Below are 26696 nucleotides of genomic sequence, written 5' to 3' on the forward strand. Positions count from 1 at the left end.
TCAAATAAACAAACGCGCAGCCGCCAAACCACGTTTAGTTTCAATTTGAACGCCGCGCATGCGCGAGTAGAAAAAATTCGCGCGCTTCGCCGTTTGCATCGCCTTTTCATAGCAGTTTGTCGGTTCGTTTGGTGGCTTACAAATCATAAAAAACATTTTTGTTCCGCAGTTTACCAGGCAAAAAACCCAGAGACAAATCGCATAAGTTATGAACTGTCAATATTAGTTATCATTAAAAAACCCGTTGGCCGTTTAAATAATATTTCGATATGTGAAAGTTGGCAAAAAAAAAAACTGAATTATAATTCTAAAGAAAAATTAGCATATGGTGTAAATGACAAATAATAAATTGTGAAACTTATGAAAAGTGAAGTAGAACAAGCTTTATTGTGACCGCGGACAAACAAATGACCCTATTAAATGTATCTAGATCGGTGTCCCAATTTTTGTTTAAGTAAAGCGAGTGAAAGAAAAGGAGCTACAGCATTTATTGAAAACAAAACGATTCTGATCTGTATAGGAAGTTCAAAATATTGCTCTCTGAACTATAAAATATATGTTTATTGGGGTTTAGCTGAATCTTTAGGATTTCACTCTAAAATAAAAGAAAAACTTTCTTAACACTTTCTTGGTCCGGTTTCCCCAACCTTTTCAAGTTATCATACAATAAAAGTAACTAAAAATGTTTTCAAAACAAAACGCATTCTTCTCTTTGTCACCGTTTTGGACCAAACTAATTTATGCATTCATGAGATAAGAAGGCGACGCCCCTTTCTTAGAACGTTATATTCAAAACAGTTTTTAAGCTATTCTCTGTTTTTATCGCTGACAAGTCAATTAATTCAAATGTTTGCCGTCGTCTGTGAAATACTTTCAGTTGTTTATCAAATATGCTTCACTGAGCTCAAGACAAACTGGAATACGGGTCAGAAAATTAATAATCGAAAGTGTCAGACAATCAGAGGAATAAAATGTGGATCCCCATGGGAAGATTGAGCGCCTGGCTTCTGCCATTGGCATTTGGTAAGTGCAGATCTTTGAATTACCCGGTCTTACCACTCAGAAATGTTAGTTAGAATCGATCGAAACCAGTTTGTTGGTTCCATTTCGCTTTTTTCGTCTTTTTTTGCGGATTGGGTGACTGAACGGGAGCAAGGTCGCTTGTGTCGCACTAAAAAAATGTTGCTTTATGTCAGCCTGCCAAATATTAGAGCTTATGCAATCCCTGAATCCACCAACAGCTCCCCCTCAAAATGCAATGTGCCGAATTGCATTGCCCTGTGAAATGCCAACCATTGCGACGCGGGGCTTTGACCATCAATTGCCGTTGACAATATGAAAATGAAGTTTAAATGCCTCGCCATCGGATGCGACACCGTCCGAAATCCCAAATACGTGCGCAAAGTTGCGTTTTAAGTATATTTGTGTATCGTAGCGAAAGTACGAAAGTACGCAAAGCGATGGTTCCACCGCGGATTCGTCCACGTCCGTCAGGCTCCGCGGATAATCCGCACAGTGGTCCCCGCACCTTAGCTTACATTCCATTTTACGACATTGCATGCGCTAAAAATGAGTTTGATTGCACGGGATTTAATTACAATCAATACTGATTACGGGCGGCATTTCATTAAAAAATCAAAACATAATAAAGAAAATTCAGCTGAAACTATTAACACCATTTCGTAATAGTACTGTCATAAAGGTACAACTGATAAAAATAACCTAGTTGTTCCATTGTCAATTTAGGCGCAATGTTTATACCCGTTACTCGTAGAGTAAAAGGGTATACTAGATTCGTTGAAAAGTATGTAACAGGCAGAAGGAAGCGTTTCCGACCATATAAAGTATATATATTCTTGATCAGGATCAGTAGCCGAGTCGATCTGGCCATGTCCGTCTGTCCGTCCGTCTGTCCGTCCGTCTGTCCGTCTGTCCGTCCGTCTGTCCGTCTGTCCGTCCGTCTGTCCGTCTGTCCGTATGAACGTCGAGATCTCAGGAACTACAAAAGCTAGAAAGTTGAGATTAAACATACGGACTCCAGAGACATAGACGCAGCGCAAGTTTGTTGATTCATGTTGCCACGCCCACTCTAACGCCCACAAACCGCATAAAACTGCCACGCCCACACTTTTGAAAAATGTTTTGATATTTTTTCATTTTTGTATTAGTCTTGTAAATTTCTATCGATTTGCCAAAAAACTGGTTGCCACGCCCACTCTAACGCCCACAAACCGCCCAAAACTGCCACGCCCACAATTTTGAAAAATGTTATGATATTTTTTCATTTTTGTATTTGACTTGTAAATTTCTATCGATTTGCCAAAAAACTTTTTGCCACGCCCACTCTAACGCCCACAAACCGAAAAAAACTCTCAGTGTTGAAGACTCGCCTTCGCACTTCCACTAGCTAAGTAACGGGTATCAGATAGTCGGGGAACTCGACTATAGCGTTCTCTCTTGTTTATTATTGATTTAAATCAATTAATAGCGGCACAACAATTGCGGCGCCACTGTGGAAACGACAGAGTAATCTATGGAAAGCCTGGTATTGATGGAATGGCATACAAATTATTATCGCCATCAACATGGACGGCATTCGCTGACGGTGCATTACAGCGCCAAGTGGATGTCTAAACTGGACGCCAGCCCGTGGGGGGATTGGCAAGCCGGAGTAGGGAGTGCAGACGGAGGGAATACGGATTCATAGTTGGAGCCGTGGGCCAAAGTTGAGGTAAACGTGCTCCACATCGAGTGCGCGGCATTTGCAGTGAAAATGCAATTTCCCATCGGGGGAGCAGCAGAAAGGAATGTGTGCATTTGTCTGGCACTGACTTCGTGGGAGATTGGGCAGATGTTTCGGAATCCCAAGTGCTGCATCCATGTAAAAAATACCTGGAGCGGACAGAGTTCGTCCGAAATATTCCAAACTGCATAACACGGCGGAGGATGGGAAAGAAATGTACCATTCCTGAAAAGAAAACACACACTTCCCGGAGCAATTATGCTAATAACTTCCTAAAGCCCAGCAACTTGGCTTACCTAATGGCCAAAAACCAATTACAGTCATCACATCACACCCCGAAAAACAAAACTCGGCCCAAGTTCACTAATTGCCGCCAACAGTTTACATTTTACATAATTCGCAAGTTTTGTCAACTTTCTGCGGTACTTAATAGTTGCAGACCCACAATTTGAAGGTCCATAAATTTGCTTTGGGCAACCCCAGCTGCGGATATTCATATATATGTACATATATATGCTCGGGAAAACAAGATTTTTCACTTCCCATACAGAGAAAAAAAGCAGCCAAAGAGCGGGAGTCTGAGTTTGGGGCGTGAAAGGAAAAGTAAAATGTTTGCCGAAAAAACAAAAAGGGGAAACCAAATTCAACCACACGTTGGCGGACATTGTCTGTGTCAATGACTCTGAAATGATTTCAACGCGAATTTCTCGTTTCGCTTCTCAGTTTGCAGTTTACGTTTCACCGATCTCAACTGATCCAAAACTGCGGGTCAGCAGCGTACGTGGACTTTATTAGCAATTGGATAATTGACATAATAAGATGTTCAAATGGATAGAAAGCCGGCGATGCCTGATCTGTTTGAGCCACTTTCGACCGACGAGTGATGCCACTTGAATGTTCAACCCGCGTTAATTGAAGCCATCGGACATATGTATAAGCCACGTCTGAGCTTAATATTATACTTCAAATGAATACTTTTCCTATACAATACAAATAATTTTTAACTTGACAAATCTGAAAAATTTGAATGCGAATGGGATTGTTTTATTTATTGATTTCGTTTGTAGCCCTAAGTCCACAAATTTGGGTATGAAATCTAGTTAAACGGTATTCAACTAACAGAAGAATGCCGGTATTATAAAAACTAAAAACCGTATTTTACGTAACGCTAAAATTGAAACAAAATAATAAGCGGTGCATATAAATCTCAATTATTTTTTAATTTCTACATTGTTTTTATAACTTTGAAAAGAGTACTGCAATCAATAATTACCCTTTTATTTGAACTTGACTGCTGCTGTGTGACGTTGATTCATCATTGAATAATAAAATAAACTAAGGTTCGAACCTCATATAATAATTGTGAATGTTTCCAAGAATATTTAACAAATCAGAAAGCTTTTGATTATCTTACATCTCAATTGCCGGCTATAAAATATATCAGATCTACGCTGCGCTACACAATAAGCTGGTTTTAAACCGCAGTTCATTTTGTTAACAATTAATAACTACAAATATTCTCTTAACCCTATGGCGGTCTTTAAATATTCAATTTATATCTTTGTACAAAAGATTCTTTTATTTAAAGGAATTCCCAACTAACTGATATATTTAGAGAAATTAAAAGTACATTTTCTCTTGTATATCGGATAAAAAAACAAATTGGTGCATATTTAAGGAAAGGATAAAATTTACAACAAAGTGTATGATGGTACCTTAACAAAGTATAATTTACTAGATAGCAACTTCTTTAACATTTTGATTTTACGAATATGAAATTCTTACAAAGCAGTTTAATTCGAAGGGGTCAAGTAAGCCAGATAGTTCGAAGCGGGTTAAAGTGACTGTTGTTGGTGAGAATCGTATAAATATTCACGAGTGTGCTTTAGAGAACCTCAGTGTGGATACTTTAATCAACGAACGAGATGCACGGAAGCAGCCAGCTGACTTTGACCTTGGCTTTGGCCTTCATGCTCTGTTGTCTGGGATGCACCCACGGCCAAGCCCAGGACGACCTCTTCCGGTGCAATGTGCAGTACAAATGCTCCGATGTGAAAGAGTTGGCTTGGGCCATGGCAGACGAGCGGTGCTATGTCTTTCACAACAATTGTCTGCTGAAGGTGGAGCAATGCGCCCGTAAAAACAGCGGAAGATCTGAGCTAATTGAAACCACCCGGGAGATCTGCAAGCCGAGCTGCACCAAGGATTGCCCGGATATCTACGACCCAGTCTGTGCGCAGATCTTCCAGGAGGAGTACTTAACTTTTAGTAACGAGTGCGAGATGCGAAACTACATTTGCACAAATGAGAGGCGTGAGTTAAAAGTTTTCAAACTATGAGAAGATTGTTGATTGACTGAGTTGTATTCTTCTTCAGCTTATTCCTATTTGGCCGTCGGCGAATGCGTGGAACAGCCAGTTGGTTGAGTCTCATTAATAAAATACATTTCATTTTATTACAACCAGCTACAAAATTAAATGAATCCAAGACGCACCTAAGAAACCTTAACATGAATATAATGTCTTTCTTACTTGCGTTCTTACGTTCAACTATGGTCTACAAATAGTAAAACAACACATAGATTAGTAAAAACAAGTACTATTCAGTCCCAAAATACGCTTTAACCCAATTTTTCGCAGCGCCTTGACCAAAAACAGGATCTACAAACCAACTACAGAAAAATAAAACGAAAATAAAAGCAAAGCTGGCGCTCAGATGTGTTGCAATCATGTCTTTAATGATTTAGCTGGCCAACAACAAGTTGCACAACTTTTACGCAGCCACTTTGGCCAGCAATTCAAGTTCAATGTTGTCTGGCTTTTCCAGCGACCACGCGGCCACCACTCTCTTCCTGATTGGCCGCGAGTGATCGGATTTAATTAAGAAAAATTTTGCATTTGCAATATGCAAAAAAACTCATTTAGCAGCAGCAGCCAACAAAGAAACTCCGCAGCGCCAATGTCCTCGGGGCCGTTTCGCAATTACGCGACGTCCGAGAGAGCTGGTTGCAACATTTTCCTCAGAGTCCCCATCGAATCTGTCCAGGTTGCAGTTCCAGCCCACAGATTTGCTTTCATTTGAATTAACTTGGTTGCTTTTCATTATACCCTATGAGAGGGACCATTCGAAAGAAATCATTTGAATACCTAGTGTATGTTGGTTAAAGTACTAATAACTCTTTAAAGCTCTACAGCACAACAAGTAGCATAGCTTTCTTTTCAATATGTTAAATAATGTTTATGGTGTAATGGAGATGACAACTGAAAGCATACCTCAAAGATATCCCAAATGAATATCACATAAATTCTTAAGATTCACTATATAAAAGCTTTATTATCTGCAAGGGTGTTCGGAATTCCAGTCCGCAAAGGCCTCACCTCCTTTCTTGTTTTCCTTATTCATTCGGATTTGCATTTCTTGTGGAGTTTCTCACTCTCGAAGTCTCTCATCCACTTTTCACCCAATGGATTTGATTGTTTTATGGCCGTTGGCAAATTTACACAATACCATGCCGAATAGTTATCAACTTGTCCAAGGAGCGAACTGCAAGTCAAGTGCCTTTCCACAGGCGGAAGAAATACTCTGTGTGCTGACGAATGCAAATTTCCCACAGATGAAACAAGCTCAACGCCTTGTTCAACGCCTGCGATAATAACTTAATTGATTTATAGATCTAACAACTAACTCAAACTAATTCTAATATTTGGACGGTGCCGTTTTCGGCATTTGGCAAAGTGTGGGGGTTAGTCGATGAAATAAAAACCGGTGCCAAGAATCGGTTTTTAATTTAGCTTTGATATCTTTGGGTCATTAAGCTTTGTTTGTCTCATCTCGACTAATGACAGAATTTGAAAGTCAAACAGAGCATATTCAAAACTCATTTGTTTCGCTCTCTAATTAACAAACAAAGAAGTTCACGCATTACAATTATATTCCAAATCAGCTAATGAAAATTACATAAGAAAAAAACTTCAGAGGAAATTAGACGCTTGGCTGAATAAAAAGTCAAGAGAAATACATGGTAACCAAAATGACGCACAATGATTTTGGGGAAATGTTTAATAAATAAAATGATTAAATAATTTTATATCATATACTACTGCGTAAACTCAAAGAACCATCATACGTACCCTGTTATAAAGTAAATATACAGACAAGGAATAAGTTGAATCATTTGAAAAGATTTTGAAAGTAGTTATTGCCAAACATCCACATTTGGTTATTTTTACGGCTACAGAAATGTGACTATCAATTTTTATAAATCTGTTGTAGCGATATAATTATTTTTAATTCTCTGCGAAATTTATTTAAACGGCTTTTTCAATTTGAATCACAGCTCCGAGGCACATTTATTCATAACCAAAACATTGAATAGTCATACCTGCTGTGATTTCAAGCCAAGTCTTAAATTACCTCACACGACCGTAAAAACTGGGCTAAAAGCAAAAGCCACAAAATAATAAGAAGCCAAAAATTGCATGGCAGATGCCTTGAATAAACCAGCATGGAATGGTAGGAAAATCCATGGCTTAGGTGTAAACTGTGTGAATATTTTTCGGTTATTACACGCATTTTGTTATTATTATTTACCCCCCAGGCCGCTTGCCATAATTTTTTGGAAACTACACGAAGACTTTTGCCAAATAAAGTCTTAAATGAAAAATGTCAACACATGAGGCGATGTTTTCCATGATTATTAAAACAAGCAACTGAAGTGGGGTACTGGTGGTATGGTGTGGGGTGGGGTGGGGTGGCACTAGATGATGTGTAAGCCAACAAAGCGCCGCATTTGGTAAGAGACATTCCATTGTTATTGCGGAGGTTGTAACTGAAGCTTTAACTGCAACTGTAACTGTAACTGAGCCTAGACTGAACTCAGAAATTGCTGATATACTTAGTGCAATGATGACGGGCTCGTGCGTAACTTAAACGAGAAACAGAGCAGACGTCGGGTAAACGAACTATCTCATACCCACTAAAAGATTCGTTTAATGAAAACTGGGAAATAGAATATCATTCTTCAACCAATAAAGTTTCAATGTTGGTCTGGTTAATACCACCTTACGAAATAAAACTTTCAAACTTTACTAACAAAATTTGTTTAAAAATGAATGATATAACACAATCGAAATAAACAAACCTTCCGTCTTGAGCTGCTTAAAAACATTTTTCATACACCTGATGACAGTTGACAGCATGACATAATTGGGTATTGTTGGTACATATTCGGTTCGGCTTAGTAATGTAGTGCACCACCCAGCATTTGGGACAAGAAGTGTTGGCATTTGGGCTTTAATTAGTGGTCTAATTACCAAGCTAGTGATATATGCACTAGTTGGGCCACCGCAGTGAAAGTTTCAGCAACTGCTTCATCGAATATTTGTGGGCCAAGTGGCGCGTGTTAAAACAAAACTGGCATGACTTAAAAAGCACACACCGCCGGCATAGATGAAATTTTTTGGATTAGAGTCAAGCTAAATCAGAGGGTCGACAAATATGGCTAGAAACCAACTCAACCCGTCTCGATAGCCAAGTGCACATGTTGCGTCTGAATGCTCAAAATAACTGAAATTGTTGCCTTATTGCAAATAAATTATATACAATAAGCACATCAATCGGGATGCGACTTGGGGATGGAACAGGTTGATTGGTTACCTGAAGGAAAGTTGGTATCCCATTAATGTAATGACCGTAGTCGCGGGGAATTGAGCCTGCTTACTCAATTAAATCATTGACTGTTTTCCTCAGTGGATAAGTGTTTATAATTTAATTTATTTTCATTGCTTTACACAAACTTATTTGAGCATCTGGGACTTTAAAATTTGTAGTAAAGAAACTTTGATATAAGCAGGAACAAATTAGAAATGCAAGCATTGCAAGGTTCGTTGTTTTAAAAAAATAATGCTTTGATAAAAACATATTAAAACCGATTCACTCATTATTCAAAAAAGAATGATTTTATATAGGAATTTATCGATAAGTATGTAGATATTAAAGAAATCAAAAAATGAACATATAAATTGAAAAACCAAGATGCAATAATTTAGTTAAATCGTATCTGACGAATTAGGTATGTATGGTGAAATAATTATTCGGTTCTACATGATACTGAGTGCTGAAATCCATTGAAACTTTAATCGAAATAACCATAGCCAGAAATTCAAAGACTCAAGCTGAGCAGGAAAATCAAATCAAGGAGTTGTGGCAACTTTCAATTACATTTTCCGTTACATTGCATACGACGAATCGGACACGCTACATAACTGCTGTACAGAAATATAGAGCAAAATTGTGGCTGTGAATAAACCAATTTATTTCAAAATTGTCCAATATTTCGCCATCGATGTCAAGCTGTCAAAAAATAAAATTCATGCTAAAGTAGAACAAATGTGATACAGATACAAGTCAAGTTTAACATAATAGTTTTCGTGATTGTGGACTGTGAATTTAATATTGATACTCATTGATTAGCTGCTCGACAATGTGGGCATATATATGGTGGTAATTAATCTCTTATAGTCACTAATTTGCAGAGTAACCAATTTGTCAACCGCGATAGCCAAGGTTAACTTCCAGTTAGCGGGTGATAATTTATATCCGCTTTTACTGAATTATTTGTTTAGCTCTCGGCGTGATCTTCATTAACCCAATTGAGGCTGAATCAAAACTTGGCTGACCTCTTTCACTGACCTCAGGTTAAATGAATATCTTTCTGTTTCCATGGAAGAAACGCTACCATGTAATTTATAAAATAGGTTTGGAATGGAGTGATTATCATGCTGTAGAGTTACCAACATTTACAATAATTAACCACAATTAAAACTGGCCAGTGGGCAAAGCAAACTTATCAACTAATTGATGAAGTTGAAGGTCGCTGCTCGGATAAGCTAATTATTATGTACGGATTACTGAATTAGCCAAGCTCTTTTTTCTCTCGCATTTGTTTGTTTGGGTGACTAGCCACCCATTCCAGTTCTAAAATAGCCGAAAATGGTTAAATTGTTTGGCAATAAACCAACAAACACGATAGTTAACACCTAAAAAAAAGACTGCTTGCCCAGCTAAGCCTCCAAATTAAGCCAATTAATTTGGCTAGTTGAGACAACAATCGCTTGGCATGAGCCATAGTTTACTACCAATAAAAAAAAAATAGAAAACGGCCAAAAGATTTCGATATTTGGCAACACAAAGAACGCAAAAGCCTACCAAAAATGGGTAGGTTTAAAATGCTGTATAAACTGCACCTGAATGCTAGAGTAATTAATTAAAGTGCTACACCAAGTCGGCAAAAAAAATGTTATCAAATTTTTGGAGACCACTATTTATGGTCTGTCTGTGAGTCAGCTCAAACTCCGTCGTTCTCCATTGTCTGCGGGAGGTTTTCACAGGGCAAACTCGGGCAAAAGTGCACGGGGTTAAAAATGTTGTTGTTTGGTCATTTCGTGATGGTCATTGGAATCGCCTTGACCGTTTTGGGTCAGAGGTCACGGAGCACTTGTGGTTCTCTTACTCAAGTCCGATAACAGTTTTTAAATTTTTTATTGAGGGAACCCCCAAAGCAAGTGGCATTAATAGCTTCCTGATTTAACCATGACTAGGTATTCGGCAGATTCACAGATACATCGTTTGTCTAAACTCTCTAGATGGCTCTGATAAATGCGTTTTAATTATGTGAATTTTATAAAGTATATTTTGACTGGTTTTGCTAGGTATTTATTTCTGAATGGAGCTTAAATGGCGACTAACAGAATCTTTTAAAAATATTTTGATAAACTAATTAATGACGCAGATTGAACCAAACAACTAATTGGTTGCTTTTTAAGTCAAGTTTTTAAATTCTTCTTACTTTGTTGTATTCTCCCATATATAATAATAATCCATTTTTTGCTTTTCTTGTTAAATGTCGGTTCCTTTCCTGTTGGTAATAGGCAACCATCAGTGTTTACCTTTTGTTTGAACACGCTCTTAAAAACTCGTGCTGTTGATTATGACATTCAATGCCTTCCAACTGGAACCATATTAGTTATAGATTTTCATTGGTCAGCCCAACCCAGCAGGCCTCCAAATGATAGTCAAAAACGTGACTAACGACGCTCTAATTAACAAGATTTAGTTTTTAAAGTCGTTTTTTGTTACCCGATTTGCACTGGTTTCAATCAACACAAAACAAAGAACCACAAAGACAACTAATTCTAGTGGTTAACGATTAATTCTGTCTGTGGCTCGGATTAATTGCCTTTTAGTAATCGCCGTGGCGGCGGCCTCGTCATGTTCTCTATGCTTTTTGATTCCAGCAACCTCAGCACCCGATTTCCGCCTTTTATGATTGTATTTGGCCGTGTTCTTTGAGAACAAGCACCCACAAATCATCTAACCATTAGTTTTAAGCCGCAGTTTTAATTTACTTGGTGGGGGTATTTTATTTGTAATAGAATAGTGCCAAAGCAGATATGTATCACCGAGAAAAAAGTATGATTAGTATATGAATAAACAAGATGGAAAAATAGTGCTTGGAACTAAGATTCTGATTTACAGCATTGTTTATATTTTTCCAATGAGCTGTGTACAGACTTAGGCGGATCAGATACTTTAGCCACTATTAAAGTCTTTAAACAGTTGGATATTAATCTTCTTAATATTTAAAAATAAACTTATTTATCATGAAGAGTTACATTTCTGCTACTAAAGCCTTTCTTTTGAAAATATTCAGAGAATAATCCTGGTATCTATGGTGTTTGAATATAGGTTTTGTAAAATCAACTACCATAACAGAATTCAAATTGCATTCAAGAGCATCAAGTCTTCAACTTGTTAAAGCTAACTTTTTCATAATCATCTAGAGCAGATATATTATTCTAGGCAATCGATGGCGGATCTATAGAGATCTACGACTGGCAATCCACATTTAGCAGCCATCGACAGCTGTGCGACCTTGCCGATCGATTTCTTGCCACAGATCGAATCGATCAAATCGCTCGATTTCTGTAGCGCCGCAAATCGATTGGAACCGTGGCCATAATACACCAAATTGAAGTTGTGCAGTCTGTTGTTGAATTTATGCAATGTTACCGTTTTTCCATTCTTGCCTTTTATGAGTTTTGTTAACGACTTTTGTTGGCTGTAAGTGAATTATATTTAAATTTGTTTTGCCTGGCTTGGCTGAGCTTCGAGTGATAACAATCGGCTTCGAGCCATTTGCTGTAGCTTTTACTTCGTTGCATGCACAAATAAATTACTTTTAATTTGCGTAATCATTTTTCAATGGCAAACATTGCTTGTATATATCTGCATTGTTTTAGAGAAGTTCATTACACAACTATAGCCATAGTGCCCCTATGCCAGAACCTCTTAACCATAGCGATTGTTTTCGAGAAAGCCATCATAAATACTTCGAATCTAAAGCGATTGTCGCCGGGTCAGCCCAAACGCCACTCGAATCGTGCTCCAAACGCCCCGTGGACCCCAGTGGGAGTTGGGCTTTTATTCTAGTAACCAGACCGAGAGGGTCAAGCGTTTGGGTCGCCAAAATCCGGAGGCAATAGGATTGTCCATGGAGCGTGTGAGAGACAAATTTATTGCTTCCATTTTGGGCAGCCTTGGGCTTTAAATATACATATATTAAGAAGTAGTTAAGTAAGTTAGTTATTCAATAGAATAGTAATGCATTAAAAAAGGCCCACACTTTTGACAAATGTCTTAATTTTTATTTTTTTATTTTATTACTTGCCTTTCTGACGACTTTTCAAAACCATTTCGGCCATCCATTCTTACGCCTACATGCCGTTAAAAAGATGTCACTCCCACAATTTCGATTACATTTTATTTTTTAAATTTAAATTTGGGTTGCCAATTCATATATTCTATTTAACAGCCATTTTGAAATTTGTTTCTCGCTGTCTCTCTAGCTGAGTTAGTGGTATCAGATAGTCAATCGACTTGCTTATTTGTATTTTGGAATGGCAATAAAAACAGGTATAATCGTAAAACATTACTTTGAACCGGATACCAGTAAATTGTTTAACGCATTTCACAAAATCGTAAAACAACAATGAAAATCTCTATCTATAAGGTTCTAATTTATGTTGGTTGATTGGAATAAAAAGAGGCTTAAAAAGCTGGCGATTAACATAATCAATAATATTAGGTTTTGACCAATCGACAAATGGCAAGGCAATAAAAGTAATGCCAGTAAACGGAAAAGGCCAATTACATTTCCCATTCCCATTTGAGGAAACACATTTGTGAATGAGGAAGCACTTTGCAGACTTTTTTTGTTGCCAACCTGGCCGTGAAATGTAAATGTAAATCTTATAATGAGATGCAACTGACCGATGGAGGAGGCGGAATGAGTGTGCAAATGTTGTTAACTAAATGCAGGCAGAAAGTGTAACAATCATTTTCCATTTCCATACAATTAACGGCCGGCCAATGATAACAATTACTCCAGCAAACATTTCTATGGATCGCTGGTTGACTGCTGCTTAAGTGAAGGGGAATGTGAAGAGCATTTCCCTGTTTCATTTTTGGAGAAAGAGATCCACCAATTCTGAATTGAAAATTACTTTATCTTATTTATAGGCGCAACTATAGGCGGATAAAGCCATAAACCATACTGGCATTCTTAAGGTTTAATCCCTAATAAAACAGTCCAATCGCCGTACCCACAGGAATCAAATAATTGGTTAGACCTTTTGAATAGTAAGCCGGTAATTTAGTTTCCAACAAGAGAGAACGCTATAGTCGTGTTCCCCGACTATCTGATACCCGTTACTCAGCTAGTGGAAGTGCGAAGGCGAGTCTTCAACACTGACAGTTTTCTTCGGTTTGAGGGCGTTAGAGTGGGCGTGGCAAAAAGTTTTTTGGCACATCGATAGAAATTTACAAATCAAATACAAAATGAAAAATATCAAAACATTTTTCAAATTGTGGCGTGGCAGTTTGGCGGTTTGTGGCGTTAGAGTGGCGTGGCAAAAGTTTTTGGCAAATCGATAGAAATTTACAAGACTAATACAAAATGAAAAAATTAAAACATTTTTCAAAAGTGTGGGCGTGGCAGTTTTATGCGGTTTGTGGGCGTTAGAGTGGGCGTGGCAACATGAATCAACAAACTTGCGCTGCGTCTATGTCTCTGGAGTCCGTATGTTTAATCTCAACTTTCTAGCTTTTGTAGTTCCTGAGATCTCGACGTTCATACGGACGGACAGACAGACGGACAGACGGACAGACAGACAGACAGACGGACGGACAGACGGACATGGCCAAATCGACTCGGCTACTGATCCTGATCAAGAATATATATACTTTATATGGTCGGAAACGCTTCCTTCTGCCTGTTACATACTTTTCAACGAATCTAGTATACCCTTTTACTCTACGAGTAACGGGTATAATGAATGTGTTAAAATGTTACTTTTTGCTAGGTAATTGGCAATGCAGTACTGCAAGCCTCCCGGTTGACAACTTGGTCGACGAATTTGACTTTGATGAACGCAGTTTGATTTGGCGGACAAACTGAGACGCAAGCGGGTGTGTTTTTCCATGTTTATTTAATGGGTGGTTAATTTGTTGTTTTTTCCGAGCTGTCCGCAAATGCTTATAATGGGTGCCAGTGCCAGATTGCGACATTTGCAAACGTACCCGCGATAGCCGATTGGAGGAATGGAAGGAAAACCCATTCACTTTTCTGTTTCTGTCGCAATTGTTGTCGCCGACGAGCGGAAAACGTGGAAAATAACAATATAAACTAAACGAAAAAGTGTACATTTTCGTATTACTTTATGCCGAATTGTAAAAGCAATTCCGCTGATCAAGTTGCAGTTTCGCCCCAAGCGGATGTTTGTTCTGGCCATAAAATTAAATTCGATCGGTGCGTTGTCTTTGATATATGAGTTAGACAAGTTCTCAGCCATTTAACGGAATGCAGCTTAAAGGTCGGGCAAGTAAAGGAAACAATGGAGTTAAATAATACCTAGACATTAACCATCGTGGGCAGTTGCCAAGATTTAAATTGGGGTGTGAACTGCTACGTTGGCGAATTACTCACGATTGGTGTGGCCAAAATAAAGTTACCATTTTGCCAGGCGTACATTTTTTGAGCAGATCTAAATTCGAAATAAAAAGAGGAAACACGCGTCCACGTTTAATGACAAACTGCATTGCAATGAGATTGAAGTGATGTGTAAGTACTTTTACAATTACTAAATCTACGTTTACGACTCAGCATGCAACTGAATTTTTACAAATTTGTGAGATACTTAACAAATTTTTATTACAATTGCCAATGAAAGATCGCACGAAAGCCAATCCACATAAAAACAGAAGTAGCAATTTAGTTCGCACTTTAGTTGGCTAATATTTGGACCACCCGAAATTGTGCGATTGGTTTATTGCATTTTACGGCCTCTATAATTTGTCTTCTGGCCAAAAATGTAAGTGAAGGCAAATCTGAGGCCTTGCGCCTCTGTGTTTTGTTTTGTTTTTGCTTAAATCGGACAGCCAGCAATTTGAGCTTGACTTCTTGGACCCGTGGCTCGTGTAATGCCTGCTTTACAGATGTGGAGTTTATAGTCTTAGTTTATGGCTTACATGGACGACTTTACAATTTGGACCATAAGTGGCCGGGGGCGAGAGTGGTATCGTTTTGGCCATTATAATTTGGAGTCGCGGGCTGAGTGGCACAATAATCGGATCGCGGGATCCGCCGATCCAGCCAAATCAGTAAGCGTCGTGCACAATCCGCTGGCCTCCGGCTCACTTTGTTGATGATGATGATGCGATGGCCAGCAGCATTTCAAAACAACAGCGAAAATTAGAAATGGGTGGCCGGCCGAACGAGCGGTAAATGGAAATGGTCGAGCCGGTGACAAAATTAAAATTCATTCACGCTCAAGTAAATATTTACGCAATAAATTTGCATTTAATTGCATTTGAGCGATGCATACCGGGGGCGGCCACAGAACACTGGCCGAAATCAAATCAAATCAAATTAGAAAACAATCCACCAACAGCAGGAACAACACTCCAAAACGGTGCCACCACCTCCCCCAGCGCCGAGTGACCAAAACAATTCGCTCGTCGTATCGAAATCTAATCAAATTATGCGCCAGAAATGTCAAAAAAGCGTGAAATGTTTGGCTCCGGGGCGAGTGAATTAACCCAAAACAGGTGAGTACTCCACGTCTGGTCCACCTGTGCGCCACCGTGCCCATTAGCTCTCCCCATCCCCGCCAGAAATCGCATCAAAATTGCACAAAATAAGAAGCGCTCAACAAATCATTTGCAAATTTTATGCAAAATACATGCAAAAGTGCTTGGCAAATATGGCCTGATCAGTATCTGTATCCGTATCCGTATCCGCATCTGTATCTGTATACTCCGCATCTCTCTGATTCTGACCACAAACATTTTTGGAGCGATTCTCTTGAATTGAACTAGAATTTCAGTGGGTGATGATGATGGGGGTGTGGGCTCGGGGCCAAAACAGCGACTGTGACTGCGGCTAAAATGTTTTTATGCGGTTCGCTTAATGTGTTTTGGCCATAAACCAACTGACAACTGGGCAAAACAGCTAAAACCCACGGGTTCAAATGTGCGAAATTCGGCGGAGAGTGCCATCCAAATGACAACGATAACAAGTCGAATCCCCTGCGGGGTCAGTGCGAGAATATCCCGACCATTTCCCACTCCATCTCCTATCAGGAATCATTCTCAAACTTTCGCTGTCCGCGTTTATTTGTTTTCGCGGCTGCCTAATTGCATTTCAACATTCTGCCACACTCCCATATTTATATTGTAATTGAAAAAGCTTCGAGGGTGTGCCGTTGACCATGACAAGTTTATTTAGGATAGGCACTTCCACCTTCTCACCTCTCATTCTACCTCAGTTTTTGTTCGCATTGCGTGCTTTTTGCCTTCCCGTTGAAGAAATCAACAATTATATTAGCCAGCCTGGGAAACTTTTTGCATGGGCTGATGTATGGAAAAATGAGTTCGATTGTGGAGCATAAAAACTGTAAGATAGTCTGGGCTTTGTCATAACTTTAAGTCGGTAACAACTTTTAATTATTTCACTACACGCAATCACTACAAAAACAAATGGGGGCGTTTGTATACAAAAGTTTAAAAAAAACATTAATAAATCTCAATGTTGGACAGACTCATCTCCACAATGTGTTGATTGGCAATTCCATTTGCGATTTTATACAATATCACAAATCCCCAAGCCGAATCCTAGGAAATTATTAGCAATATGCGAAAGGCGAATGCCACTCATTTTTCAAAGGATTTATACGACAGCCGGAAGTTGGAAGGCAGATCTAATAAGCCCCAGCAGTTCCGAAGGGGACAAAGACAACAGCATAAATCTGACACGTTGCCCCAAAATTAATTCCATACGAGCCACTTGGGAGCGACTCTCGGCTGGAAATTGGCTGCAGCCAGGTGGCAGATGAGCCATCGCAAAACATTTTAGTGCCCCGCAGGCTGGATGCGAGCACACAGACAACTTATATTAATTAATGCAAAATTGCATTACGCATACGCACAGGTGTGCGGAGCGGAGACTGCCTGGCCAGGCCAACACATGAAAAAGAGTCGTAAAACGAAAACTCTTTTGTGCAATAAAGAAAACAACAAAATGGAAAGCTGGCAGGACAGCTATGACATACTGAAAGATCAAATAAAGACAAGCATTTTCGGTAACGCCATAGTTGGGATGGACTGTGACTTTGAACTAAGATTAATTTGTAAGGTACATTTAAATTATGCACATTTATGTACAAAAGTAGTACATATTAAATACTCATTAAATAATGTTCTCCAATTCAATATAATTACTTTGTTAATAAGCGCACGCGTTAAACAAATTTCTGCATCGGTTCTTTCTGGAGGAGCCGAACATATTCACTAAAAAGTTAACTACACTTTGTAAATTAATTGGACAGTTGCCTAAATAGCTGCAACCACTGTTGTGGGCAAAAGCACTGCACACTGGGTTCACTCAACCACCCATTTCTGGTGTCACATATGCAACAACAAGACCTTTCTTGCATCTAAGTTGCCACTTAAGCCCGGCCCGCTCTCCAATGCAAATTATCTGCCCCACAGCTCTGATTTGGCTCGAACTTTCGGACACTTATTGTGATATTGTGAGGAGACTGCCGAATGTTCATGTCGTGGGGCCAGACTCCCAGGTCTGCAGATTGCAGGTCGGCATGGCAACTTGCAACACATGCCGCACAGGACACGAAAATGCGAGGCCGGGCCGGGCCAAGCCAAACCAATCCAGTCCAATGCAAACTGGCCAGGAATGGCGAAACTGGCAAATCAGACAATTACTTATGTTTTGCAGTGATTGGTCACATGGCACGGCTTAAAACAGACAAGCCCAAAATTAATTCCCCCAAATTATAACACACTTTGATGGGTCTGGGCCGGACTTGGACGAACTCCTTTGACATTATTAATATTAAACGAACTTCGGTTCGATCGAGCTTAAAAGTAATAATAAATATGACTAAAACCCAGTCTAATTTCTCACACATAATGACCTATATTTATCCCCAAAGATGTGGGCTTTTGATCCATCTCAAATTCAGCGGCCCATCACTGGCGCCTTTCTTTTCTCTGTCGTCTGGAGCTGGGATGGCCCATTCCATGGAGGCTTTTTGTGGCTCTGCCGGCTGAAACGGCTCACTAAACACGGCCAACAGAAGCGGAGAGTGTGGCCAACAATGCACACGATAAATAAACTGCTGTACGCCATATGCAGTGGGGAAAGATGCAAGAAAAATTTGTTCGACAATTTACCTAATGCTATTTTATAATAGTATTTCTCTTACGGTTATGACAGCGCCTTTTGGTTTCTGTGGTTAGGCTTCGTTGGGTCTGGGTTTCTGCTTCATCCACGTCGCTTAATTGTAAGGTTTGCATCTATTGCTCAACATCAACTGGCGTTTTATAATTTATTTAAATATTATAAAAGCTTTATCCGGTAGCAAAAGAAAAAACTGCCTTAAAAACTCAACATTAGCAGAATATTTTCTTGTATACTTCTAATCAAAAAATTTTAAAATTTTTAAACGAGCAGAAGTAAATACTTGACTAATTGCTTTTTTATTAATACCATACAAAATAAAAAGTGCGTGATGGGATTCAGACAGTAGAAAGATATCTCTATCTGAAAAATACCATTGAATTTCTGAGATACCATTCCAATTTACACATATCTGTGAAATCAACTGCAGCGCTTATTTGATTATCAATGATAAGTGGTTTCTGTTTTGCAAACTTGCAGTTTTGCAAACTTGCAGTAAGTTCTAGGGAGTGGACGATTGGGATTCCTCGACGGATCGCAGCCAGGCGCAGTTAAGGATCTCGCGCAGATTCCAGCGAGCATGAGCCTCCGGCTCCAGGAGCACTGAAACAGTAGCCTTGGCCTGGGCCGAAATCAATTCCTGCAGCTTCCGGCGAAAGGCAAACTTGCGGTTGCGCTGATCCTCCAGCAATTTGGTCAAGTTGCTGTCATCGAACGGCATCTTGGCATTCATCATGATGAACAGAATGACTCCCAAGGACCAGGCGTCCGCTAGTTTTGGATCATATGGTCGTCCACAAACCACTTCCGGTGCAGCATAGGCAGCCGATCCGCAGTACGTCTCAGATTTCATCTCCCGGCCATTATCGTCGCGACAATAGCGAGCAAATCCGAAATCGGCCAGCTTGATGTTTAGCCGCTTGGAGAGCAGGATGTTCTCGCACTTGAGATCCCGGTGGGCAATGTCCAGGTTGTGCAGATACTTCAGTGCCTTGGACATCTGCAGGAACCAGATCTTTGACTGCTTCTCATCTATGGGACCGGATTTCTTGATGTGCGACAGCAAATCACCATTCTCCGCGTAACGCATAAAGATGAAGATCTTGGGACCGCGCTGCAGGATGCTATGGATCTGTATGATGTTGGAATGATCGATCTTGGTCAGGATCTCCAGTTCGCGCGGAAAGAACTTATTCACGAAATCGGTGGGCGCCTTGGCTTTGTCAATGATTTTACAAGCCAAATGTACTCCATGTCCATTATCATCGGCATAACCGGCGGTTATAACAGTGGCATATGACCCCTCGCCGATCTTGTGGCCCACATTGTAGCCCCGCTGAGCCAGTGCATCCACATCCGAGTGTCTAGTACCCAACTGTCGGTTCCCAGCGCTGGAAGTGTATTTGGACATGGCTCTTGTTTCCTCGGCGTGCGTTTAGTGTAATGGTCCGAGAGTTTCCAACTAGGTGATTTGGTAATGGCATCAAGCAAATGCTTCTTTTCTATATGGTGAACATATTTACCCTTAAGATGGTTGATTTCACAAACTATAATTTATTGCCACTTTGTGTATTTTACTTACGAAATTCGAATCCAGAAATTTTGACAAAACCTACAAACGTTATGAAGTGTGAAATACATATAAAAAAGGACGCGCACAGCCTTCTACCATTCCAGAAAAATTTGAACGAACAGACAAGGTCTACTACGGTCTACGTTCAATAAATTAAAAATTAACATTATGCTGGCAAGCGAAACTATAATAATAGCGCCCAAGCTTTCTCTTCATACTATGTGGAGAAGCTGTACTAACTGGACTGAGTAATGTTTTTATAAAAGTCTGCTGCTATAAATTGAGTGTTTCAAATGCAACTAAAGTTAAAATATTTCTATATTACAGTTGTCATCCTTGTTTCCCCGAGCCAAGCCACTGGCACTGCGTCCCAACCAGCTCCAATAAATAGGAGTCCCCGAGGCAGCCACAACAGCAGTGGCATCGGCGATTCGGAGCTGAGTGCCTCAGAGCGAAGTCGACGACTGATACCCTACATGGCCTTCTATCTGCCCGCGCCCGAGTTGCCCATTAATCAGCAGTATGCCACGAAGCACTCGTCGTCGGCTGGCGGAGCACAGCTGCAGGCACCGCTGCCAGGTCCTGGAAGGATACCAGTGCCGGTAGCCTACATGCCGCAGCAGAAGCACCATCCCCACCACCATGGACCACCGCACCCGCCACCAGTGCCGCACTATCAGTCGGGAGCAGGCGAGGTCTACCACTCCCTGGCGATTGGAAGCCACCAGCATCAGCATGCGCCCCCACATCCGTCACCTGGTCATGTCAAGGAGCAGCAGGCGATCACCAATTCGGGTGCCTCGTATATTGCGTACAAGCCATTAAACCCGACGCATAAGGCAAGTCTTTGAAAAAAAAGTGTTCTCTTAAGGGTACGTCTCCTTGGGAAAGCACACATCGAAAAGATAGAATAGATATATACAGTGGCTCGCAGTTTATTTCGTGCAGTTGGCAAATCATAGTTGCTAAACACAAAAAAAAATAAGAGGCAACTTCAAAAGCTGTATTTAAACTAGGACTATTCACACATTCAATAAACAAAAACCATTTCTTTGATCATAGAAAGAAACCAGACGAGCCAATTCCTGCTGAGTGTTTGGAATCGCTATTTGAATAAGATTCCAACCATGACGTGACCCCCGTCATGCTTGACCATAGGGCTTTTAATAAAGCTGTGTACTTGGTCGCCAACAAACATATTGCCATCAAAAATACCTTCGTTCCATAACGAAATCGGGAGAGCTTTGTGCTCCTTTTGAAATTTTATCCCAACAGCTCTCTTTGAAAGGCGTATTTCGTAATACTCGACTATTAAGATTATGATAATGTAATACAAGGCGCACTGTATCAGTAATATCTTCTTGCCCATTTCGCCCCCGATCTCTGCTAATTTTGGAGCCCATAGCTTGGGGTTTCCCTTAGTTTTCAACTCTCCTTTATCGTGGATACGAAATCCTTTGGATAAAATATTTCACATTAATTGCGCTGACTTTTGTCAACTTGGGTTTAATGGGTTTAAGAACAAATAAGCTGCTGTATACAGCCGCTGTAAGTTTTCCTTGGGAGTACTAGCAGTATTGGGAATATTCCAATAAGCGTTCGAGGGTATTGAAAAAGCACTTAAATACCTATACAATCTTCTTCATTACAATTGATTTAATGGGCCATAAATAAGCAGAAATAATCACGTAATTCATAATTTACACGCACGCAGCACAAGACGGTGCAGCATTTTCCGCCGCTACCGCCGTCAGCCAAGGAGCAAGTGCAGCAGCAGCAGCATTCACAGCAACCACCGCAGCAGCATCAGCATCAGCACCACCTCCTGCTGCACCACCAGCAACAACAGCAACCACAGCAATTCGAGATCCTATCACCAAGCTTAGTGGCCTCCCAGTCGCAGCGACAGCGGGGCAAACAATCAAAAATCAATTTAACACCATTTACAGCGCAGAACACATTGCCGGGACAGTTTATACCCATTATTTATACGCCAGTGAGCAGCAAACCGGGCTCCTCCGCCGATGCCATCAATTACAATAACATCCAAAGCAACCTGAAGCAGCCAGAAATTGTCTATAAAAATTCCCATCAAACACAAATCGTTACGGATTATGCAGCCGGAGCTGCTGCCTCCGCCGAGCAGCCATCATCATCGTCATCTGGCGAGGAGGAGAGGGGCGAGAGGGTGGTGGAGCAGGAGGACCATGGAGCCCAGGAGGAGGCGGTGGAGGAGCAACAGCCGCAACAGCACCAACAAGTGCAAAACAATCCAAGGTAAGGTTGCTTGTCACATGTGACTCTCATACCCAAACAGAAAAAAGAGGCTGGCGCGAAAGCCCAAAAGTAAGCCACGTCGAGCTCTGATCTCATGGAATACACAAGCCGTCAGCTCGATAGGCGGTTCTCACAGCCACGCCCACTTGTATATCGTGAGGCAGTTGCAATATCGCATGTAGAATACAAAGTGCAAATGTTGCCACTATGTCTGTCTTCAAAACAGTTTCACGTCATCTATATATTTTTAACAACTTTACACAACAGACTTTTAATTGGTCCTAAACATAAATGGTAAATCGGACTATACAAATTACCTGAAAGACACACCAACTTAATTAGCTAGGTTACAAAAGGTTGTTAAACTTATTGTGTCGTCATCCAAATATGTCAATAATTAACTGTGAACAGTGTAGTCTGCTTATATACACCAACTGAAAATTCGAATATGCAACAGGGACTTTAATATGCTCCGTTTAAAACGCATGCAATTGGGATTCCGTCTGAGACGGATACTGTTGCAATGCAATGCCCTTGGGCAGAAAAATCAATTGCATTCAATGCACCAGCCCAGTCCACTCCAATGTCCGGCTCCGACTCAGGCCACGTCCGCTCTTCCCCAACTCTGAGTCCAGTCTTCCACATCGTCACCATCTTTGCAACTGCAGTGGTGACGTTAGAGCCATGACGACAACCAGTGCGACTCCGATTGCCGTTCGATGTACAGCAGGAGGCACAGCCAGTGGGCAAAGGTGGGCTGAGGAGACTTGACCTGGCAAGTGTCTCATGTACCTCCTCACATGCTCATGTAGTAATTGTCAAATTGCAAATTCATGTCATAAGTAGCCAGCGGGCTCAGGTCAAAAATCTGTCATACAATGGTTATCAGAAGAGGGGTGGGAAATGGAAAAACATGCCAATCAGCGAAGATTTTTACAACACCACACTTCGGTTGAACACATTTCGATGCTCACTTTTGTTTTTCGAGTTAAATCATTGAATAAGTTACACTTTAAAGTGTCAAGGAAATAAATAATTATTCTGCAACGTGGTATCAGGTTTTCAACAGTAAGGCAAAGCAATCAAAAGATTGCTGCAAATCAATTTGCAGCAATCTCCGGATATTATCTCTAAGCCATGGATAGTATAGACTCGTATATACAAATGATTACTCCTTGGGGTTCATCTTACTTAAAACATAAATGGCCATAGTACAGAAAAATGTTGCGCTTTCAAAATGAAATAAAGTATGGGACCTACACTCTCATGACATTCTTGCTTGAAACCGAAACCATAACCGCTTTGCATGATTAACCTCCCACAGCATCGGCTACGCTTCTGTGTCGGTTCCCGATTCGAGCGCAGTTACCGCCACCACATCTTCCAAAAACGCATTGATAATACATCAGAAATCACCGCATTTCGGGCACTCTAGTAAATACGAAAGCTACTTCAACATGGCCCCGCCCTCGACTAGTGTTGCTCATCATCCTCACCAGCAGCATCCGCACATGACGCCGCAGGAGAAATATGTGCTTTACTTACAGCAGCGCATGAAACACCAAAAACATCAGCAACATCAGCATCTGCAGCAGCAGCAGCAGCAACAGCAACAACATTACGACTTTTCACATCCGGTGGTGCCGGCACAAAGCAATACATTGGCTGGTAGCCACCAGGCCCCACCACAACACACCCATCTGCACCCCCATCATCCACAGACCAAGACCCATCACCCGAACAAGTACGATGCCCTCTACGTAAGACCGGATGCGACTGCTGGCCAACAGGTGCTGCACATCCCGCTGCGCGCACTCATGGCCCACGTCCAAGAGCAGTCGCACTCCCAGTCACAATTACAAGCGGAGTCGCAGGCACAGTCGCCGCGCCACGATTACGTCAAGGATGAGCCGCTTGGGTAAGTCTTTCGCTTGGGAGGAGGAGCAAGGAACTTTAAGAAGGAGCAAGAAGCTTTTGTTTCACCTATTCAAGCATGATGTTTCCTACAAATTTGGAGACGTTCTATTCTTGATTAATTAAAAATAAGTAGCTAATTTGATAGGGAATTACAAAGTCAAACAATAATCTACTAAATACGCCTCCATTAATAAGTACATAATGGGTACTCATCAATTGAACACAAAGCTTATACAAGTACAATCTCCAAAAACTAAGCATCTCTTAGTACCAAGTGAATATTTAAGGCATCAAACACTTAGTATGGTTGTCATTTATCTTCCCAAAGAGCTTACTCTAGATCTGAACATTACTTTTAGTTCCCCAGCACCACCGCAGTTTATTGACTACCTAATAGATGGGCCAAGACAATCGCTGGAGGAAGAGCAGCAGCACTCCCAGCATGAGCGTCCATCGGCTCATCAGCCGCCACAGCATGCCTACATCCTGGTGACCACGACAGCTCCACACATCGAGCATCAGCCTGCCCCACAAATGCATCCTGAGATTTCCACACCGCGTCCACCGATTCTCTATAACCAACAGCCCACACTGCGCTTGCAGCCAGTGCATACTTACAAGGCCACCAGGCGTCCCATTTACGTGACAACACCCTCGCCCGCGGTGTCGCCCACTTCAAGCCACACGGTAGAGATTACGCCAAAATATGTTTACGTTTCCGGGAAGCCTCCCAGTGCCCACAATCCAGAGTTACCGCTTAGAGAACCATCTACGGTAACGCCCATTAAACTTAAGCCCGTTTACAAATACGCCCATGAGCGCCCTCCATTAACGCCTGCATACGTACCAGAGGATCAGGATCAGCTACCAGATATTCGGACCTCATCGCTGGCCGAAATTCTTCACAAGCTTCAAGCGAGCAATCATCTTCCGCAAACCTTAACACCCGACAACATCGACAACTCCATCAAAACATTAATCCGCATACTGCAAAATCTAAAGCAAACCCAAACCATTGTGGCTAATCCTCCGCAGCATCATGAGGAGCACAAGTCCAGTTCCCAGGATTATGATTACAATGCGGGCAGCGAAGAGGAACACCATTCCCAATCAGAGGAGGCGGTTGCCAGACCCAAGGGACCCAGTGGGTAGCCTTTACTTCAATATGTTTCTCACTTATTTAATTAACATTCTTATAGATAAACACCCAGGACCAAGCACTGGAAGACCTGGCATCGATTATCCGAACTATGCGGAGATTCCTCAAACCAGTTTTGAGTGCACCAAGCAACGCTATAAGGGATTCTTCGGCGATCCGGAAACCAATTGCCAAGTCTGGCATTACTGTGATCTTAACGGAGGAAAGGCATCGTTCCTTTGTCCCAACGGAACCATATTTAGTCAGGTAAACTGGAAAACTTAATTTGTATACACAACTAAGCTCACAACTAAGCGTGTAAATATATAAATACAGATTGCTTTGACATGCGACTGGTGGTTTAATGTCAAATGTTCAACGACCGCGCAACTATATGTTCTGAACGAGCGGCTTTACAAGTACATTCTGCCTTTCAATCCAAAGTTCCCCGAGGACTACAATGGACCTATTGTGGATAAGTAAGACACTATTAGGATTCCAAAGTATTCATTAACAAATACAAATGTGCCCTTCATTAAAGGTATCTGGCCATGAAATTCCAGGAAATGGAGGAAAAGATGCGCCAGGAGAAGCAACGTAAGGCGACCCAACAGGCGCAAAAACCCGAAGAAGCACCATCTACTCTACCTGCACTGCCCAAAAATCACAAGCCAGAACCAAAACATGGTAGCGGAATAAATGCCCAGGTATATGAGCAAAGCTCTGAGAAAAACTTGCTGATCGATGATGAGATAGATGATATTTCGGAGCGTGGGACCTACGATACGTTCGACCAAACCGCACCCACAACTATAATGGCACCCACGAGCACACAGGACACGCAATCCTTTGTCCTTAAACCAATCGTTGTCTCCTCCACTCCGCAACCGCTGCCAGAGATTGACTTCGAAGTGGAGCCAACAGCTCCTGGCAGCAGCGAAGAGGAGGATCATCTGCAAAGTCTAAGGGAAACCAAGGAAGTCGAGAAGAAAACTCGGGAATCCACAAAGGTGAGCGTGGAAAAGCTGGAGGTAATCGAGATCAAAACCGATGGAAACACCGGACAACTGATGCCTATCAAGAGCAGTAGCAATTGAGCGTTCCATGGAGAGGATGAATAGCTTGCCATATTTGTAATGAGAAATTCGTTTGCGAGTTGGTTGTATAATCCCTAAATTATTCTTAGCGAGCAAGTACTGTAAATAGCTAGCTGTAAATGCAACTGTATACATAC

At 41.1% G+C, this 26696-nt stretch overlaps 4 protein-coding genes across 5 annotated transcripts in view; 2 read left to right on the forward strand and 2 right to left on the reverse strand.

The window, feature by feature from the left end:
* LOC122622445 overlaps window positions 1–26696 on the reverse strand; it is a 59127-nt gene that overhangs the window by 29881 nt on the left and 2550 nt on the right. The window lies entirely within an intron of this gene.
* Window positions 972–26645, forward strand: LOC122622446. The gene is made up of 8 exons (XM_043800878.1): window positions 972–1023; window positions 20458–20969; window positions 21845–22407; window positions 23732–24325; window positions 24684–25468; window positions 25524–25729; window positions 25799–25941; window positions 26004–26645. Exons 1-8 carry the CDS (start codon window positions 972–974, stop codon window positions 26557–26559), a joined length of 3411 nt encoding a protein of 1136 aa, XP_043656813.1. The 3' UTR covers window positions 26560–26645.
* On the forward strand, window positions 4652–5457 carry LOC122622449 (U-Kazal-Dg21.2). Its single transcript, XM_043800882.1, has 2 exons — window positions 4652–5056; window positions 5120–5457. The coding sequence occupies exons 1-2, from the start codon at window positions 4669–4671 to the stop codon at window positions 5167–5169; spliced, it is 438 nt and encodes a 145-aa protein (XP_043656817.1). The 5' UTR covers window positions 4652–4668; the 3' UTR covers window positions 5170–5457.
* LOC122622447 (testis-specific serine/threonine-protein kinase 1) lies at window positions 18834–20268 on the reverse strand. 2 transcript variants are annotated; one of them, XM_043800879.1, is made up of 2 exons: window positions 20140–20268; window positions 18834–20059 (listed from the first exon to the last, which is right to left on the reverse strand). In XM_043800879.1, exon 2 carries the CDS (start codon window positions 19966–19968, stop codon window positions 19060–19062), a length of 909 nt encoding a protein of 302 aa, XP_043656814.1. In that variant the 5' UTR covers window positions 19969–20059; window positions 20140–20268; the 3' UTR covers window positions 18834–19059. The 2 variants fall into 2 exon arrangements, with proteins under 2 accessions (XP_043656814.1, XP_043656815.1); XM_043800880.1 differs by having other exon boundaries at window positions 18834–20019; window positions 20081–20236.

This window comes from Drosophila teissieri, chromosome 3R (genome assembly GCF_016746235.2).
Source record: "Drosophila teissieri strain GT53w chromosome 3R, Prin_Dtei_1.1, whole genome shotgun sequence".
Classification (NCBI taxonomy): Eukaryota; Metazoa; Arthropoda; class Insecta; order Diptera; family Drosophilidae; genus Drosophila; species Drosophila teissieri.

What these genes read in the sequence shown, in the direction of transcription:
- LOC122622446 (XM_043800878.1), top strand. Translation starts at nt 972, where the DNA reads ATGTGGATCCCCATGGGAAGATTGAGCGCCTGGCTTCTGCCATTGGCA. An exon ending in TGCCAGACCCAAGGGACCCA is followed by an intron (nt 25,469 to 25,523) that starts GTGGGTAGCCTT and finishes ACATTCTTATAG; the next exon opens with ATAAACACCCAGGACCAAGC. An exon ending in AATGGACCTATTGTGGATAA is followed by an intron (nt 25,942 to 26,003) that starts GTAAGACACTAT and finishes CCTTCATTAAAG; the next exon opens with GTATCTGGCCATGAAATTCC.
- LOC122622449 (XM_043800882.1), top strand. Translation starts at nt 4,669, where the DNA reads ATGCACGGAAGCAGCCAGCTGACTTTGACCTTGGCTTTGGCCTTCATG. An exon ending in CATTTGCACAAATGAGAGGC is followed by an intron (nt 5,057 to 5,119) that starts GTGAGTTAAAAG and finishes ATTCTTCTTCAG; the next exon opens with CTTATTCCTATTTGGCCGTC.
- LOC122622447 (XM_043800879.1), bottom strand. Translation starts at nt 19,968, where the DNA reads ATGTCCAAATACACTTCCAGCGCTGGGAACCGACAGTTGGGTACTAGA.